Below are 17,376 nucleotides of genomic sequence, written 5' to 3' on the forward strand. Positions count from 1 at the left end.
AGATTCAAAAGGAAAAAGAAATATTTATGTATCTAAATGGGAACAATTAATAAATTCGGAAAAAATTTTATCCATTCATATTTTCACTTTCGAAATTATTCAAATAATGGAAGTAGAACTAAGCACCAATTTAACCTTTAGAGAAAAATAGGAAAGTGACGTTACGGCACTAGGGTGGTCTAAATTTACTGTTTCGTTTGTTTAACTGGACCCGAATTGCCTTTATAGGACATCGGTATATCACTCTCTCTTTCTCTCCCTACTCTGATTGGGTCAATAGCCGGAGGAGAGACTGTCAATACTACTATTTCCATAGAAAAAGTAATACTAGACTCTCTCGAAAGGAAATTGGTATGTTGGAACAAGATACAAAGAAATTTGTAGTATCGTTATATCTGTCAAGTATTCCTTTTAATTTCTGGTATCGAACTCTATCCACTGTTATATTTCTATCTCTTATTTTGTTTTACCAATGACAACACAGTGGAACAAATATAGCTTTACGTTAGACCAGAGGTTGTTTCTTTCTAAAATTGGCACAACTTTTCACTATAGAAATCATAGTCTAGTTTTACTATGATTATGACTATATCTATGGGTAAACCGATGCTCATTCTCTCTCTTCTAAAAATACAATTTTAATTACGTGAGGCTCTCTCTATCTTTAATATTAAATCTATGTTTATAGCACACATGTCAAAATATATATTAGAAGCTGTCATAAATTCTCTATAGATATTCCCCATCATTTCAATATATTGTCATCCTTAAGATCAATATACTAGTTTGCAATTGGTTTAAATATTATGTGTATTGCTTTGACGAAATGTTGAAAAATCTCGACAACTTAGGAATTAACAAAATGTGAATAGTGTTTCAAAATGTTTACTCAAGTTTCAAAAAATTAAATATATTAATCGATAACCCTTATAAGGTGGATACGTGTTAATTCATTTTGAATAGATTCCTAAATAAGGCAATTAAAAAAGTCTCATTAAATTCATCTGAATGCTTAATTCTGAAATTGATACTATGTCTGGAAAAACAACTATCAAGGGTAATCCTTCTCAATACGTTAAGCTCAACGTAGGGGGTTGTCTCCATTACACTACTATCGGTACTTTAACAAAACACGATACAATGCTTAGGGCAATGTTCAGTGGCCGAATGGAGGTATTATCTGATTCTGATGGTAAGTTTATAAAATCAAATTCTCAAGAATTTGATCAAGTATTGCTTATTAATTTATTAAGAATTGTTTTAGGTTGGATTCTCATTGATCGATGTGGTAAACATTTTGGTACTATCCTAAACTTTTTGAGAGATGGAAGTGTTACCCTTCCAGAATCAACAAAAGATATAGTAGAGCTCCTAGCCGAAGCCAAGTATTATTGTATAGCTGAACTAGCTGAATCTTGCAACAAAGCATTAGCTAAAAAAGAGAGAGGAGAACTAGAACCTACATGTAGGGTACCTTTAATTACGTCTCAAAAGGAAGAAGAAAGTTTAATAAGTTCCACTACAAAACCGGCTATTAAATTATTAATAAACAGACATAACAATAAATATTCTTATACCACTGCTTCTGACGATAATTTATTAAAAAATATTGAACTATTTGATAAACTTAGTTTGTGGTACAGTAATAGGGTTCTATTTTTGAAAGATGTTATCAGTACAAGTGAAATTTGTTGTTGGGTGTTTTATGGACATGGAAAAAAGGTAAGTTATCTCATACATACACCTGTCTTGTGGTGCATCTGTAAGTTTGTTGTGTAATCAATGTATAAATTACTTCTCAAAGAGTACTGCTTTAAGTCAATGTTTCCCATTATTGTTATCTTTCAATAGTTTGAAAATACTTTCTTTTATGTGTGCTCAGAGGCGGATTTTCAGAGATTTAATACATTAGTTCACAATTGTTTGAATTACAATTTTTATCAATTTCAATATATTATTATGGGTCATTAAATTAGCAAAATCTTTGATTATTTTGTTGTATGAAATCTTGTTCATTAGATCTGGCTCTACTATGCTTAAAAGACCCGAAGTGTTGAACATTTCTCTCAAGAAAGAAAAGCTTTTGTCACATGTACAATTTGTTCCTGATGTATTTATTTGGAACAATATGAAGTCCTATATCAAAGTTTGAATAAAATGGTTTTATTCGAATTATGCCAGAAGACAGGCAGCTCTGAAAGTGTATACATTCCTAAACTAATTCTGTTTCTTAATTATAAGGGTACAAATTTTCCAGGAAACTAGCTTTTTCATGTAACCAATAGTAACAAATTACTCATTTTTGTAAGAAACTAAAATTTCTAACTAAATCCATATTATTGCTGTTTTGCTGACTTAGAAAAAGTTTGACAATGAGAAATGTGTTAACTCTGAAGTATTCTTTTTTTATTACATTTTCCCATTTCTCTAGTATATTCTTTCTACACATTTAATTCCATCAGTTTTTCTTCAAAATACTTCAAAATTCTCTTGTTCATCTATGAAAAACTTACAGAGTGATTCATGAAGATCAGCAACTATGAGGAAATATCGTCACAACTGATCTCTTGGTGAACAATATTTTTTTTAAATTTTGTAAATTGAAATAAAAAATTTCTGATCAAAATTTTCCGCCCTTAAAATATGTAACCCTAGGCTACATTCCAGTTATTCTGTTGATGAATCCACCACTGTGTGTATATGTATGAGTGTTTTCTTTATAGAGGCGTGGGAAAAAATATTGTTATGTATCTTCAGGGTTTGGTGTTCCTATTTGTCCCATACAGACAAAAAAACCTTCTCTATATCTGGCCTCTCGATGGGCATTATTTTGCGGAGGGACGATCTAGCTATTCAGCTCTTCTCTCTGTTGCTTCTTTAATATCGATTTAACTCCTTTTCTTCTCTTCAGAGCGAAGTTTCCTTGCTATCCAGGCAGTCTTCGTTTATAACATAGCCTTTAACGTATTGTCAGGCATGCTTCCTACTCCTGTTTCAGCTTTCCATGACGAAATATTCTAAAGCGCGGGAATATGAAGGTGTTCTCTGAAGCACCTGTGTCTAGAGAGCATCTGGTCTAGTATGTGTGTGTTGAGTGAGTAAGAGTTTAATTAATGTGGACTCAAGTGTTGTAACAATTAAAACCATTTTGTACCAACTTACACGGCCCTTGTTACATGTTATTTGCACTAAACTAATTAATCTTAAATATTTATAGGTATCTGAAGTATGCTGTACTTCAATTGTATATGCAACAGATAAAAAACATACAAAAGTTGAATGCCCAGAAGCAAGAATATATGAAGAAACTCTAAATATTCTATTGTACGAAAATAGAAATGCTCCTGATCAAGAATTAATGCAAGCTACATCAACTAGAGGAGCAGTTAGTGGAATGTCTTCTTATACTAGTGATGAGGAGGAAGATAGACCAGGTAAGATGGTTATAGATGAGATGATGGTTTTTAGTAAGTATATACAGTGGAATCTCTATAACTCATTGGTGCTTGGTGAATTTTAAGAAGCATTATAAACTTGTGTTTAGAAAAGTTTGCAAAAGTGTATAAGTGTCAATAACAAGATATGTGATGAATGGATAATTGAGTTGCAGAGCTTATGAATCAAAAGATGTCTTTAATGCCGACGAGACTAGAATCTCTTATTTTTAAAAATGAAAAATGTCATGGCGGTAAGCACAGTAAAGAGCAATTAACAACACACAGGACAGGCTCTGAAAAACTCAAACCTCGTTGTTTTCTTGCTTGTAAATATTTACCACTAGACTGTGATGTTTACAAGAAAGCTTGGATGACAGCTGAAATATTTGAAAGATGGTTCATTAAATTCGACAAAAAAAAAAAGATTAAGGAGAAACTAAAAATATTACTTTCCATTGAGACAACATAATTCTGTTTTTGAAAGTAGTGAAAGTTAAATTTTTTTCAAATCAATACAACATCCAAGCTACAGCCCTTAGATCAATGAATAATAAAAAACTGGCTTACAGAAATGAAGTTGTTTTGAAACTGATAATAGATATGGAACAACAGTCAGCTTATCTATTAATGTATTGCATGCAGTTAGGATGAAAGACAAGGCTTGGTTAAGTATATCTAAAACTAAAATATTATATTTCTTGACAAGCTGTGGATTTTCGATGCCACATGAAGAACTCTTTGAGATGAACATGATAGTAGACTGGAACTACTGGAATACTAACTGATGCTGAAATAATTGCCACAGTAAATCAGTATGTAGATGACGATGATGTTAATGAAAATGATACTAATCTAGCTAGATTTGAAACATCGTTAACAAATATAGAAGCCAGAGCTGCAATCAATATACTACGAACTTACGTTAAAAAATGTGATGATTATTTATTCGGTACTGTTTGATTTTGTTTTAATTTTAGTTTAATTTTTATTTAGAAATTCATTCTACTCTACGCCTCTGACAGTCTCTCTTTTTTCGTTACTTGTCGTTTTTATGTAGCGATACGAGAACGAGTATGTGTATTATATAGACCAAAGTAAGAACGTTTTTAGTTCTAATAAAAGAAGCTTTGCTTCCAGAAAATAAATGGGACTTTATCTCATTTAAAATAAATAGAAAATTTAAATACAAAATAAAATTATACAGTCCACTTCATTCAATACAACAGGTACATTGAGTTTGAAAAAATAATTGATAAAAAATTTTTTAAATCAAAAGAAAATAACGCATTTTTTTAGTGTACAGTTTACTTCACTAATAAGTAATTTGTTTTAATATCAATTTGATTCTACAAAAAATATTTAGAAATCGTGTATTTATAAGTCTAAATTTCAGCATTTAAATAATGTATCTCGAAGTTTGTGATGTCTAAAACTTCTTGCATTTCCCTTGACATTCGAGTTATAGATATTCCATCGTTAATACATTTTTTTTTATTATTGTTGCTTTTTTCTTAGAAACCAAAGAAAAACATTCATTAACACCAAAACATTGCTTTGAAGATTAAATTTCATTTTAGTTTTTTTGCATTAGAAAAGTATATTGTTAAGTTTTTTGAAAAAAAGTTGAAACTTTTGAATGATGAGATTATCTTAGAATATTGTATCTCATGGGTAGAAAGTGTTATGCACAATGAATAAGAGAGAAGCAGTGATTAACATGTGATAATATAAGGGAAAAGAAATCAAGACAGATGAACAATTTTTCGAATGAAAATCTTGGAAAAATAAAAAAAAAACTCAGTAATACATGTAATAGCTGAAAATTAGGTTGAAATTGTTTCTATTGGAAGTTTTGTGATGGGCGGAGCAAACTTTATCATTTACAATTTTCACCAAATATTTCTTTGTTTTTTTTTCAAACTATATCAAATATTTTATGAAGTGAGGTTCGGGAATTTTTTTACTTAAGCCTTGATAGTTCCAGTTTTGTTTGTACTCTTTTCTTTCACTGTCTCCTCTTTTTTGCTATATTCAATTCTTATTAATTGTGTTCAATTTTGTCCCTAGTTATTGTTTTTTCATTTTTAACTGTCTCCGTTTCCTCCTCCATTATTTCATGGTGAATATATTTGTCTTCATTAGTAAGTACAACGTTATTTTATACCATTGTTGAAATTATTGCCAAAGAGTTTTTTAAAATTGGCATTTTAAAAAACTCTTGGACAGTTCTATTTTGAGTCCTCAACCTGCAACACCATTCGAATTTCTTTTATATTCCAGAGAATTTAAGAAGCAACAATGTATTTCAATAAATTGGAAATATTTGATATTTTTTACTAATTTGTTTTTTTTTTATTTTACAGTTCGTCCTTGAGTTTTCATTGGACAGTGGCGGATATTAAATAATTTTTTGCTTTATTTAATATTAACGCAACGTTTTCCATGAAATATGTTTTACTAATTTATTTAATATCTTTAATTTCCATAATTGGAAAAACAATATATTCTAAACAAATTGTTAGATTTAAAACTAACAATTCATGTTTTATAAAGTGTATTCCGCTTACTGGAAAAATAAATTCCTGAATAGAATCACTCTGGATATTTTAAAAAAATTATTTGTTATACGTTTATCTTGCTAATTTGTTTATTATTAATCACTAATTAATTAGCAGTTCCTTGTGGATATATATCTCAGTGTAATATTGAGAATTATGATTCATAACTTTTTGTTAGGTTGAAGGGAGAAGCAGAAAAGAATCTTTTGAAAGTAATAAAAGAGAAAGTGTTTCACAGTGAATCACTTTGTTAATTTTTGTTGACCGAATCCAAATGCTACCCTAAAAGTTCAGTTTTATCAAAAATTTTAGTTAATTATACATTAACATATTGAAATAAAATATCGAAAGTTGGCAGAAAAATAATGTTTTGAAGAGCATTTTTTAACTAAAATGTTTTTTGTTTCACTTTGGAACACTACTGTGGTACAGTGAAACAGCATAAACTAACAATTTAAAAAAAAAGTAGGCTCTTTTGGCAAGTGTTTTCTGTTCTTTCATACAGTTCCAACTACATTTTTTTCTCGTTCCTTTAATTTTAAATATAAATTTGGAGACGAATACCAATTGTCCATGTACAATGAATAGCCTTTTTTTCAAAATGGGTTGTGTCATTTATAGGACTTATATAAGTTCCCGGTATTTTATTTGTGCCAACATAGATTTTAAAATAAACTTGAACTTCGTAAAAGATTTATCTAGTGATACTGCGCTCTCTGAAGCATATAGATCGTCGAATGTATTATTTAGGTAATCAACTAAACTCCTTCCTAATTCTATAATTTTTCTCCAAGTTTTCATTGTCTGTAAAGTGAAGGAATCTTGCGATATCAAAAAATCTATTCCATTGCATATTGGTCGCAACAATTGAAGTATTTATAATAGTTCTTTTTGATCAATATGATTTCAATTCAGATTTTTTTACTTGAGACATAAGAAAACATAATGCAACATATCCTTTCATTTCATCCACAAGTACCGGAAACCACTTTAGGGTTTCGTTTATTTGCAACTTCCTGTGCAATTATTTGACTGGCATATTTATTCGGTTAATCCACTATTATTTTCCAAAAAATTTAGTATAAACTTGGTCTATCACTTTCAATGGCGTGGAATAGATTTCTTAAATAATTTTATCTCAATCTTTTGTAATTATTAATACATTCATGGGAAATAAATAGTAGTCATTTTTATACGGGTGATGTTGAATATCTTGATGGATTATGGTTCTCACCGATCTGTCACTTATTTGTAGGGGTGTGGCGTGACATACGGTCGATCGACGTAGACTGCTTGTCGAACATGTTCGTTATTTTCAGGGGTTTGAATCGTTCTGGCACTACCACCTCTTTTTCTAGACGTCGATCCAGTTTGCTCGAGGTTGTTTACCCAAATTTTAATCGCATGGTCTAACGGAACAGGTTGGTTACGCGGTATGTTGAAATGCTGTCTAAAATCCCGACACGTTTGCATTAAACTCTCGCCATTTTGATAACGCTCCATTGTAGACTAAATGGCAAGTCACTAGGGTCCCGACAGGCCTGTAACTGTCTTCCCTACCACTCCACTACTTAATTTTTGAAATTGTTTTATATCGATAAAAGACGCGTGCGTTTTCAACGTATTGGTATTGCTTCACTATCACTTTCGAATTCATTGTCGTTTTCATAATTTTCATTCTCTAATGCACTGTAATCGCGATTATCATATAACTTTAATTCTACTTTATTGAAACTATCATTCTCGCTTTCATAAAATGAATTTTTTAATTCAGACATCTTAAATATCGTACATAAAATAACAGGGATAAAATAATTATCAGAGGAATTAACCTTATTTGCAACTGTAAGATGTCAAAAAGAAACGACAGGCAATTGTTTGCGGTCAACGCCAACTGGCTGTGGTACCGCAAAAATCAACTTCATCTTCTCCAATTCAAATGACGAGTCAGACTCGTCCACCGTAACTTAGGGTTAATAAAAATAATGATTAGAAACAGTAAAATAGTTTAATCAGCTCATCATTTACAATTGTTAAATACCTAGAGTTTTCTAACAAGAAATGATATAAATACTTGTATCCAGGAATTTATTAAAAGTTTGTTATTTTATGTAGAATATTTCAATGTTTCTAAATATTATTGTTTACATTACTTTGTTTCTGTGATTTATTATTGTAATTTTATGTTATTTGTATTATAGAAATTAGAATAAGATATAATTGTAACAGAATTACAAATAGAGAGATTTTGTTGGATTTATATTTGTTAACAAATAAATGAGTAACTGATAACATTTTCTTTCGCACTTGCATCTAATAGTTATGTATCAAGATCCTGAAGTCATACTTTTTGTCAGGAGATGGAGATAACTTAAACGCCTCGGTGTGACAAAAAGATACTTTAGTATATTTTTTCGAAATCACCAAGATTCAAAAATACTTGCAAAGGTATTTACTATTGAATCGAGCAGAATAGGTTATAAGTGACGCGTTTAGTTACACACACAAAACATACCCTAAGAAGAAATCCAAACTTAGTTGTTATTCAGTTGAAACAACATGGCGGATTTTGGATGCCAGTGCCCCCAATTGTAGGTGGCAGGTCTAATCTATTTTCGTGGTTCATTTAAATTTACAACATTTCTATCCAGTTCAGATTTCGCAGCTTCCTGACTTCACAATAAAAAAAACTTCTTAGAACTGGGACATGTTTATTTAGAAAATAATATTTATATAAATTTTTAGCTAAACCAAGGAAAATTAGTAGACGTGAATACAATGTAGCTTTTTAAATGAAAACTGACAAAATGCAGATTTTTCTAAAAAATAAAGTGAAAAGTGTAATATGTACACAGAATAAAACAGTAATTCACTTAAACAGATTGCACATCATTACAACGATGTAGAATTATTATTTTGAAATTTAATACAAAAAATATTGCTATGAGTACAAGTCAACCAAAGAACATGAAAGGTATTAATTCTAATAGAGTTTCATCATTAATTTTGCAATTTTCACTATAATACAAAGCTTTGAAAACTGATAAAAACTACAAAAGCAACATATATTGCTTAAAATAATCAATTCATTAATAAGAAAACTTATTTAAATAACCTTACTGTAATCTATGTATATGTTTTAGATTTTGAAAAAAAATTTTATAAAAATTCAACGCCATTAACAACCAACTAACGTTACCTAACCTATGAAGTTCAACTTTATTTATAACGACCTAACCTGTAAAATTAAAATCATTATAATCGAACCAATAAATATTCAGCTACATTAATAACGATCTAGCTTATAAAAATTTAATGTCATTCATAAACTAACCAATCAATATTCAACATCATTCACTACAACCTAGCCTTATCTAACCTATAAAAATTCAACGTCATTCACAATTTAACCAATAAAAACCAATAACGATTTCTACAGTAACCAGAATCAAAATGTCATTTTGAATTTTAAATTTTGAACATCATGAATTTAATGTTTTCACAAGAATGAACAGAATTTAAAGCTACCGCAAATCTTATTAATCATTGTAAGTCAATTTTGTTACTTTTATGCTTCTAACCTAACCTTAGCTAACCTAACCGATAGATCAGTGAACAGCTTAACGCGTAATATCCAAGAATAGTTCACCAATAGGATTGATCAATCCCATAAGACGTACATACGCCAATTCTTGAGCCAAGGTCAAGTGATGCTTACGTCACCTGCAGACCTCGACGGCTTGTTTACCATTTACGCTGTGCAGTATTGCTTGTGTTTTTGTTAATTCGAAAAGGTCGTACAAGTGATTGAAGAGTTGGAAATTCGTTTTTTACTTAGTTCTACGTTTTAAAAACTATTATTTGTGTGTATTATATATGTGGAGAATAGTGAACAAAGACAATATTATTGTTTAAGGCAAAATAATCTTGTGAGACTTTCAAGGGTAGGTAAAAATGTTTTGTTATATTAAAGCTGGATTTAAATAGCAAAATAAAAATTAAAATCCAAGTCAGTTACTGGCTGAAAGAAAACCAGCTGAGCAGAAATGACAATTTAATTGGCTTATTTAAATTTCTATTCTTTATACACCACAATAAAAAATTAAAAAAATGGGCGAATCATAACAGCGTTTTTGGTCGGTTGGTTTGCATTTGTCCAGCAACTAATCTAGATTTTTATTTTACTTTTTTTTGCTAAATGAAACTTTGTTTGTTTGATTTTAGTGCATGTATGTCCAAAAATCAAAATGCCTGGTACACGTTGTGCTGTGTATGGTTGTGGTAATACCTATAAAACAAGGCAGCAAGAACATGAATATTTTATATTTCATCGGTTTCCCAAAGCTAAAGATCTTGTTTCCCAAACTATGAGAAAAGAATGGATATTACGATGCAAACGGGAAGATAAATTTAACCCTGATACTAGCTACATCTGCTCAGTTCATTTCACAGAAAAGGATTATGAAAGAGACTTACAGAATGAATTATTAGGTTGGTGAATTATTTAATTGTTTAGTGTAATAGTTTATAGCTTTCAAAGTCTATACTGTCCCAAAATGATTTTGGTAATGAAATTTAGTAACTCAATTTGTTCATAAATATATATAATATGTATATGTATTTTAGGTTTACCACTACGAAAAATATTGAAAAAAACCGCTGTTCCTACTTTGGGATTGTATTCAAAAAAATCAACAAGTGAAGCTAGTAGTTCAAGCATCAGTTCCAGAGAAGAAAGACTGGCCAAACGAAATGCAAAGGAGGAAGTGAACAAACTTTTAAAAGTAGCCACGTTAACAGCTCCTATTAATACTTTTTCTGATGATACCGAAGACCATAATCCTAAATCTTTTGGAAGTATTCAGTTTGAAGAGCATGTACCAGAGCCTTCCACTTCATCAACCCCCAACTTTGTCCCAGAAAACTATGATTATAAGGCTTTGTACAATGAGTCTGTAGAGAAATATGAAAAGTTAGAAAGACAGTATGCTCTTTTAAAATCCAGAAGTAATATAAAAAGCACAAATATCAAAAAACTTAATGAACAATTGAAATATTTCAAAAATAAATGCTATAAATCTAGTCCCAAGGTAACATCTCTGTTTCAGAGAAATGAAGCTGGGTCTGCTATACTTAGAACTGTTCTTACTCAAAACCAAATTGATTTATTGTTAAAAAAAAAGATAAGAGTCAACTGGACAAGAGAAGAAATTGCAACAGCCTTTACGCTAAGATACTACAGCAAGAAGTCATATTTATTTTTAAGAAATAAGTTGCATTACTCGTTACCTGGTCTTTCATCATTAAGAAAGTGGGCTTCCCAACTAAACCTTAATCAGGGTATTTTGAAAGATGTTTTATTTCTGCTGAAACTAGCCGGAGAGTCATTTTCTGATTTTGAAAGGACAGTAGTTTTACAGTACGATGAAGTGAAGGTCAAGAAAACTGAAGAATATAATATTGCTCAAGATGAAGTGCTAGGACCACATAATTATATGCAAGTAGTCATGGCTAGAGGGCTCTTTTCAAATTGGAAACAACCAATTTATATAGGTTTCGATCAAAAAATGACCAAATCTCTTTTAATGGATATTATAACTGAACTGCATAAAATAAATTTCAATGTAGTGGCATGTGTGAGCGATTGTGGTGCAAGTAATGTGGGATTATGGAAACAGTTAAATATCGATATTAATCAGACATCTTTTAAGCATCCTGTTAGTGGTAAGAATGTGTATATGTTTGCCGATGCACCTCACCTGCTAAAACTATTACGCAACTGGCTACTTGACAAAGGTTTTATGCTTGAAGATAATTTATTCGTGAATAAAAGTCCACTTGAAGCTCTGGTAAGGCTTACTGATAATGAAGTAAATCCCTGCTGGAAAATTAACAAAAAACATCTTGATGTGGAAAAAACTCTCAGACAAAATGTAAAACTAGCTGCTGAATTGCTCTCCAATAGTGTTTCCACTGGACTTTTGCGATACAAGCCTGGACAAGACAAAAATATGTCAGAAAATCTAGGGCATTTTATTGCTGACATAAATGCATGGTTTGATATTTTCAATACCTATGTTCCGAGGGCAAATATACCTACAAAACATGCTTATGGCATAGATTTAGAAAACCAAAAACAACACCTCAACAAAATTTATCAAATTGTAAAATCAATGAGAGTAATTGGAAAAAATTGTTTGATGACATTCCAAAAAGGTATGTTAATATCAATATCTTCATTACAGCTACTTTATGAGGACATGAAAGAAAGTATGGATGTAAAGTACATATGCACCCATAAATTAAATCAGGACAGTTTAGAAAACTTCTTTTTCCAAATGAGAAGTAGAGGAGGGCCAGATGAGCATCTGTCACCTTTATCTGCGATTTACAGGATTCGCATGATTTTATTAGGAAAAAATCCTGGTATCTTAGGGTCAGGTGTCAACACTGATGAAAAAGTACTGGAAGAGTACATCGCCCCAAATGTTTTGAAAACTGCGAATGTTGCCAGTGAAGCTGAGCAGTCCTTTGATATTAACGAAACGCAAGGCAGTTTTTCTTTTTCATCAGTTTCATCTGATTTATCCTCATGCTCAGATTATCATCAAAATTCACAGGAAACGACTAATGATGCTCTAGAATATATTGCTGGTTATCTTGCTAAAAAATACAAAAATATTTTTCCAAGTCTGGGTGATTTTACATACGAAACGACACAAGAACACTCGTATGTACTTAGTATTCCTTCTTGGATTCAACAACTGTCGTACGGTGGTCTCACTAAGCCATCAGAAGAATTTTTAAAAAAAGTTAAAACTTGGAACACTTATTTTGAAAGCCATCATGGAGAATCGTTCAGAAAAGGGCCAGGTGTTGTTTTTAATTTAGCAAAGAAAATCTTTAAAAAAGATTCGAACTATCCATTTAAAATAATTAAGGCTTTTTGTAAATTAAGGACTATAATCAGAATAAATTTTAGAAATCTAAAAGCTAAATTTGAAAGCACGAATTTGAAGAGAAAGTCTGTAAAAGGGGATGAAGATGACGGCAGAAAAACTGGAAAAAAAATGTTCAAAATTACTCATTGACAGATTTCTACCTATCTCTTTATTTTATATATATCTGATATTTTATTATTTTTCTTAAATTGAATAATTTAGATTATTATTAGAAATATTTTTCATAAATCAGTTTAAATCATTTCATTTGTTTTTACTTTTTAATTTTTAGTTTAAAGTTTGTTAATGGCTTCTGTTTTACTAATTATAAAATACAGATCATTTTAAAAAATAATTCATTTTCTTTAATTTCTTTTCTTCATTGTATACCTATTATAAATGGAACTTAAAATTAACTGAATAATTGGAAATTGGATTTTAAATTAATATTAATTCATAATAATGAATAAAACTTAAAAAAATAACTGTATTTTTGTTAAAATTGGCCTTTAAACTCATCAAATAGTCTAGCTCAACAAAGAGTTAAGACCGGTCGAGGTCTGCAGGTGAAGTCACGTATGGCGATTTTTCGCACGCACATGGCAGACACATTCAGTTTATTGAGCAATCCTATTTGTGAACTATTCTTGCGTAATATCATCATGTCAAGCCGTTGGCGGATCCAGGGTCTTGGCAAATGGGGGGTCATTAGTATTAGGACGAGTCCTCCCCCAAAGATATGGCATTTTAAGCCTTTTACCCACAAAATATAAGTTAATTAAGTTGTTTTTGACAGCATAATGACGTATTTTACGCAATTTATATTTTTAACCTCAATTCCTCATCGACTTTGAATCGTATGTCACAACGCCCTTTTATAAGGAACAAAAAACCAAGTCAATTAATCAGAGTTTAGGGGGGATCCGCGCTTGTGTACAGCAGACCAACGAGTTTGAGAAAGACTCGTAACTTTCAAATTTGCACGCCGAACCAAGCTTTTTCAACGATGAGTAGATATACCTAGTAAGAAAGTTCCTTACAAAAATTAATCTGAATAGATTTTACATTTTTCGTCTCTGAAATTTTGGCATTCAAAACATTTTGCCGCCCCTAAAATCATGCCGTTTTTGGCCCGGGCCTCGCGGGCCTAGGCGTAAATCCATCACTCCAGCTGAATAATATGATTATTTTTTAAAATCGGTACGTAATTCTCATTTATTTTTATTAATGGTAATAGAGTAGTTTGTATTATACAGTTGTTTATATACTTTTAACTGATGCCGAATACCAATTCCCGAGGAAGAGTCAGAACCGGGGAAGTACTTACCTAAGCTTATAAAGTAGCTGCATTTTTACTTTTATTTGAGTAAAAAATTTGTGAATAAAGTTTCTTCCTTTTTATTTACAATATAAAAATAAATTAAGTAAAATTAGGTTATAACCTTTAAAATATATTGTATCACGTATCTGTCGATGTCATTGTATCATCTAGTATAATCATAGAGGGCTCTGAAAAGTGCATTCCATCATTAGGAACATTGTTGCCAAAATCCTTAGGAGCCGGTCTAGATCCGGGTCCAAGTATTGTCGATTTTCGATTTCTTTCTAAGATTTGTTGTATTGTGGGTCTAGGAACCTGAGTATCTGCAACAATTGATTGAGAAAATGAAGCTCTTTTAACAAATTTAATGACAAATAATGCACAATCTTCCCGTTATTTGTAAGATGTGCGTGCAAATGTGTCAACTAAATTCTATAATGTAAGAAATTAATACATTCGAATTCAAACGCCACTAGCGGAGCGCTTATAATTTTTTATAATATTCTCATGCAATTAAATCACTGCTATGTTGTTACGCAGATTTCACAAATTATATTTGGAATTATCTCGCAGTCTTCGATTCCCTCAAATACTTTGTTGCCAGTTGGAATGCCTTTTTAAAAATAACATCTATGTAGGTACAGAATTTTTCACGATCTAAGAAAGTGACTACACTCCATAAAATATATTTATATCTGATCCTAACAGGGTCAGATTATGTTTGGTTACAACGCATTTGTCCGTGTCAGTTTATTTCGAGCCATTAAACTGTATTCGACAATATTTTTTAAAATGTCTACCAAAAACCATAAATATTTACTCGTTGAGGCAAAAATGATAGTGTTTACTCAAAGTTAGTAGAGCGAGCCTACGAAAAATACTTTTTCTACTACCGTGGCGTAAAGTACGTAGTAAAGACACACTTTCGAGTGCGTAAAGACACACTTTAAGCAGTAGTGTGTGAAAAAACGTGTTATTAAGGTCTCCGAAATGTAGTGGCTAGAATACGATGCCCACATGCGGGAGGTCTCAGGTTCAATTCGCGCTGAAGTCATTTTTTTATTTTTCTACTTATTTGGTAATGATTTTGTTTAAGTGGCATTTATACATTCCGAAGAAGAGAGTTGACAAATTTAATAACACGAATTCGTCTATTGTTTTGTTAATTTGTTTTAATCTTAATTAAAATGTTCAAAATATTATTAAATATACAATATATTTTATAAGGAAAATTTCCTTTAAAAAAATATTGTATGCAATTCGTATGTGATGCTTTTTTTTGATTCAATATTCACATTCGTCGAACAAAGGCTACTTTACACACTTATTATATAAATAATTATTTAATTGGAAGATATTTCAGCTTTAACAAGCATTCCTGAAAGTACAGTTTGGAAAATTGTGAATAATTCGAAACCTCCTAAAAAACACGAAAAGACAATGGTGTACCAAAGTGCATTGATTTCTTTCAAGAAGATTTAATTCACTGCAATCATTGTGTAATATACGCAGAACCAAAAGTGCCAACATCATTGTTATTTTCACGGAGACTGTTCCAGAAAACTGATGGTGAGTTTAATTGGTCCACTATAACTTTGTGGCGTACTCTACGTCGTTTGGAGGGTTTATTCAAAAGAATTGACAAAAGGGAAGTTATAATATAGTGCCAGAACTCGAAAGAATAAATACAGTTAGATCGGAAAACCGAAAGAAAATATATCTAGATGAGACTTGGTACGACACCCAGGGTGGGTTAATGGTTCAAAAAAATGTTACAAGAAAGCTACGTCTAATAAAGGTGAAAGAATAATTATTTTACATGCGAGGACAGTAGGATGGATAGTAGAATGTATATTTTTTGCCGTCAAGAATATTTAGGATTCTAGCCTGAATTATTACTGTGATATAACCGCGGTAGTTTTCGAAGATTGGTTTCAAAATAAATGAATGCCAAATATACTAACGACTAGTTGTATTGTGATGGATAATGCAAACTATCATAGTCGCCAAAAGAATAAGATACCAGGCTCCAGTAATAGAAAAATTATACCATTTGGGCCCCTATTATATCGTACGAGCTTTCCTATTTATAGCCAGTAGGGACAGATGTTCATTGTATCTGCCCTCTATCTCAGAAACAATTCACCGTATGAAAAAATGTTTCAAACAAAAGTTGTAGAGAATTTAATGCTCTACAATATTGATAATGTGTAAAAATAGCGTAAAACTCATAGAAAACGAGTTATTTTCAAAAAATGTGCAAAAAATCGATCTTTTTGACTTTTCACCCCCGATTTTTAAAGTTGCTCATATTGAATTATATGTGAATTTTGATAGGAGTTTTAGGATGTCAAATTAACAAGTTTGAGCGACTTTATACCTGGGTATCTCGATTTTCCGAAATTCTTGCCTAAATCTACCTAAAATGACTGGGCTTTATAGGTTTCACTAGTAAAGGCACTTTTTTAGATTGTGAAAAATACAAAACTGTGTTTCTAGCCTATAGCCTATAGTCATCTAATCAAATTTGATAGATTTTCTTCTTCGTATTTGTGACTGTGGTACCTGAATCTATCTCTCCGCAGCTGGCGTTGAATTTGTATGTTTTATAAACCGATAATGTATCTGTCTAATTTCAGTTTTAGTTTATTAGACTTTACCATGGTATAACATATAAATATAATGAGATATCTCACCCTTCAGTTGCCCTTTTTTAATCAGACTCATTCTCTTGAAGAATGCTTCATCTAAATTGTTTATGCAAGGTGCAGCTTTCTTTCCTCTTTTCATTGCTAACCAATGGATTGTGTTTCTTTTTCCCACAGGAACATTTTCTTCCTTGTCTTCGTCGTTAATTCCTTGTAATCTATTAAAATAAGATAAGTTTAAAAAACTCTGATTGGTTATTAATAAATTAATATAGTAGAGTCCTTAAAGAAAGAAAAGATTTGATAAGCATAACTTTTTAAGGATATTCAACTAACTGTACACGTGGTTTGGAAAGAATGGCAGATTTAACCAAAATGACTCTACTTAATGGTTAAGTTTCTGGAACCGTTGGTGATATTTATACTGAACATACTGTTTACACTACTACTAGACCAACTCTCACATTTACA

At 31.0% G+C, this 17,376-nt stretch overlaps 2 protein-coding genes across 3 annotated transcripts in view; one reads left to right on the forward strand and one right to left on the reverse strand.

The window, feature by feature from the left end:
* Positions 1–547: 547 nt before the first annotated feature.
* On the forward strand, positions 548–8,287 carry LOC130445750 (BTB/POZ domain-containing adapter for CUL3-mediated RhoA degradation protein 3). 2 transcript variants are annotated; one of them, XM_056781607.1, is made up of 4 exons: positions 548–1,192; positions 1,265–1,722; positions 3,218–3,434; positions 5,801–8,287. In XM_056781607.1, exons 1-4 carry the CDS (start codon positions 1,009–1,011, stop codon positions 5,809–5,811), a joined length of 870 nt encoding a protein of 289 aa, XP_056637585.1. In that variant the 5' UTR covers positions 548–1,008; the 3' UTR covers positions 5,812–8,287. The 2 variants fall into 2 exon arrangements, with proteins under 2 accessions (XP_056637585.1, XP_056637577.1); XM_056781599.1 differs by lacking the exon at positions 5,801–8,287 and having other exon boundaries at positions 616–1,192; positions 3,218–4,513.
* A 5,993-nt stretch (positions 8,288–14,280) lies between these two features.
* The window catches only part of LOC130444568 (chitin synthase chs-2-like), a 45,538-nt gene continuing 42,442 nt past the window's right edge, over positions 14,281–17,376 (reverse strand). Inside the window, exons 17-18 of the mRNA XM_056779775.1 lie at positions 16,954–17,123; positions 14,281–14,580 (exon numbers count right to left, since the gene is read on the reverse strand). Coding sequence (XP_056635753.1) covers positions 14,396–14,580; positions 16,954–17,123 — 355 coding nt within the window. The 3' untranslated portion in view covers positions 14,281–14,395. The remainder of the gene's footprint in view (positions 14,581–16,953; positions 17,124–17,376) is intronic.

The sequence above is a fragment of the Diorhabda sublineata genome, chromosome 1, assembly GCF_026230105.1.
Source record: "Diorhabda sublineata isolate icDioSubl1.1 chromosome 1, icDioSubl1.1, whole genome shotgun sequence".
Classification (NCBI taxonomy): Eukaryota; Metazoa; Arthropoda; class Insecta; order Coleoptera; family Chrysomelidae; genus Diorhabda; species Diorhabda sublineata.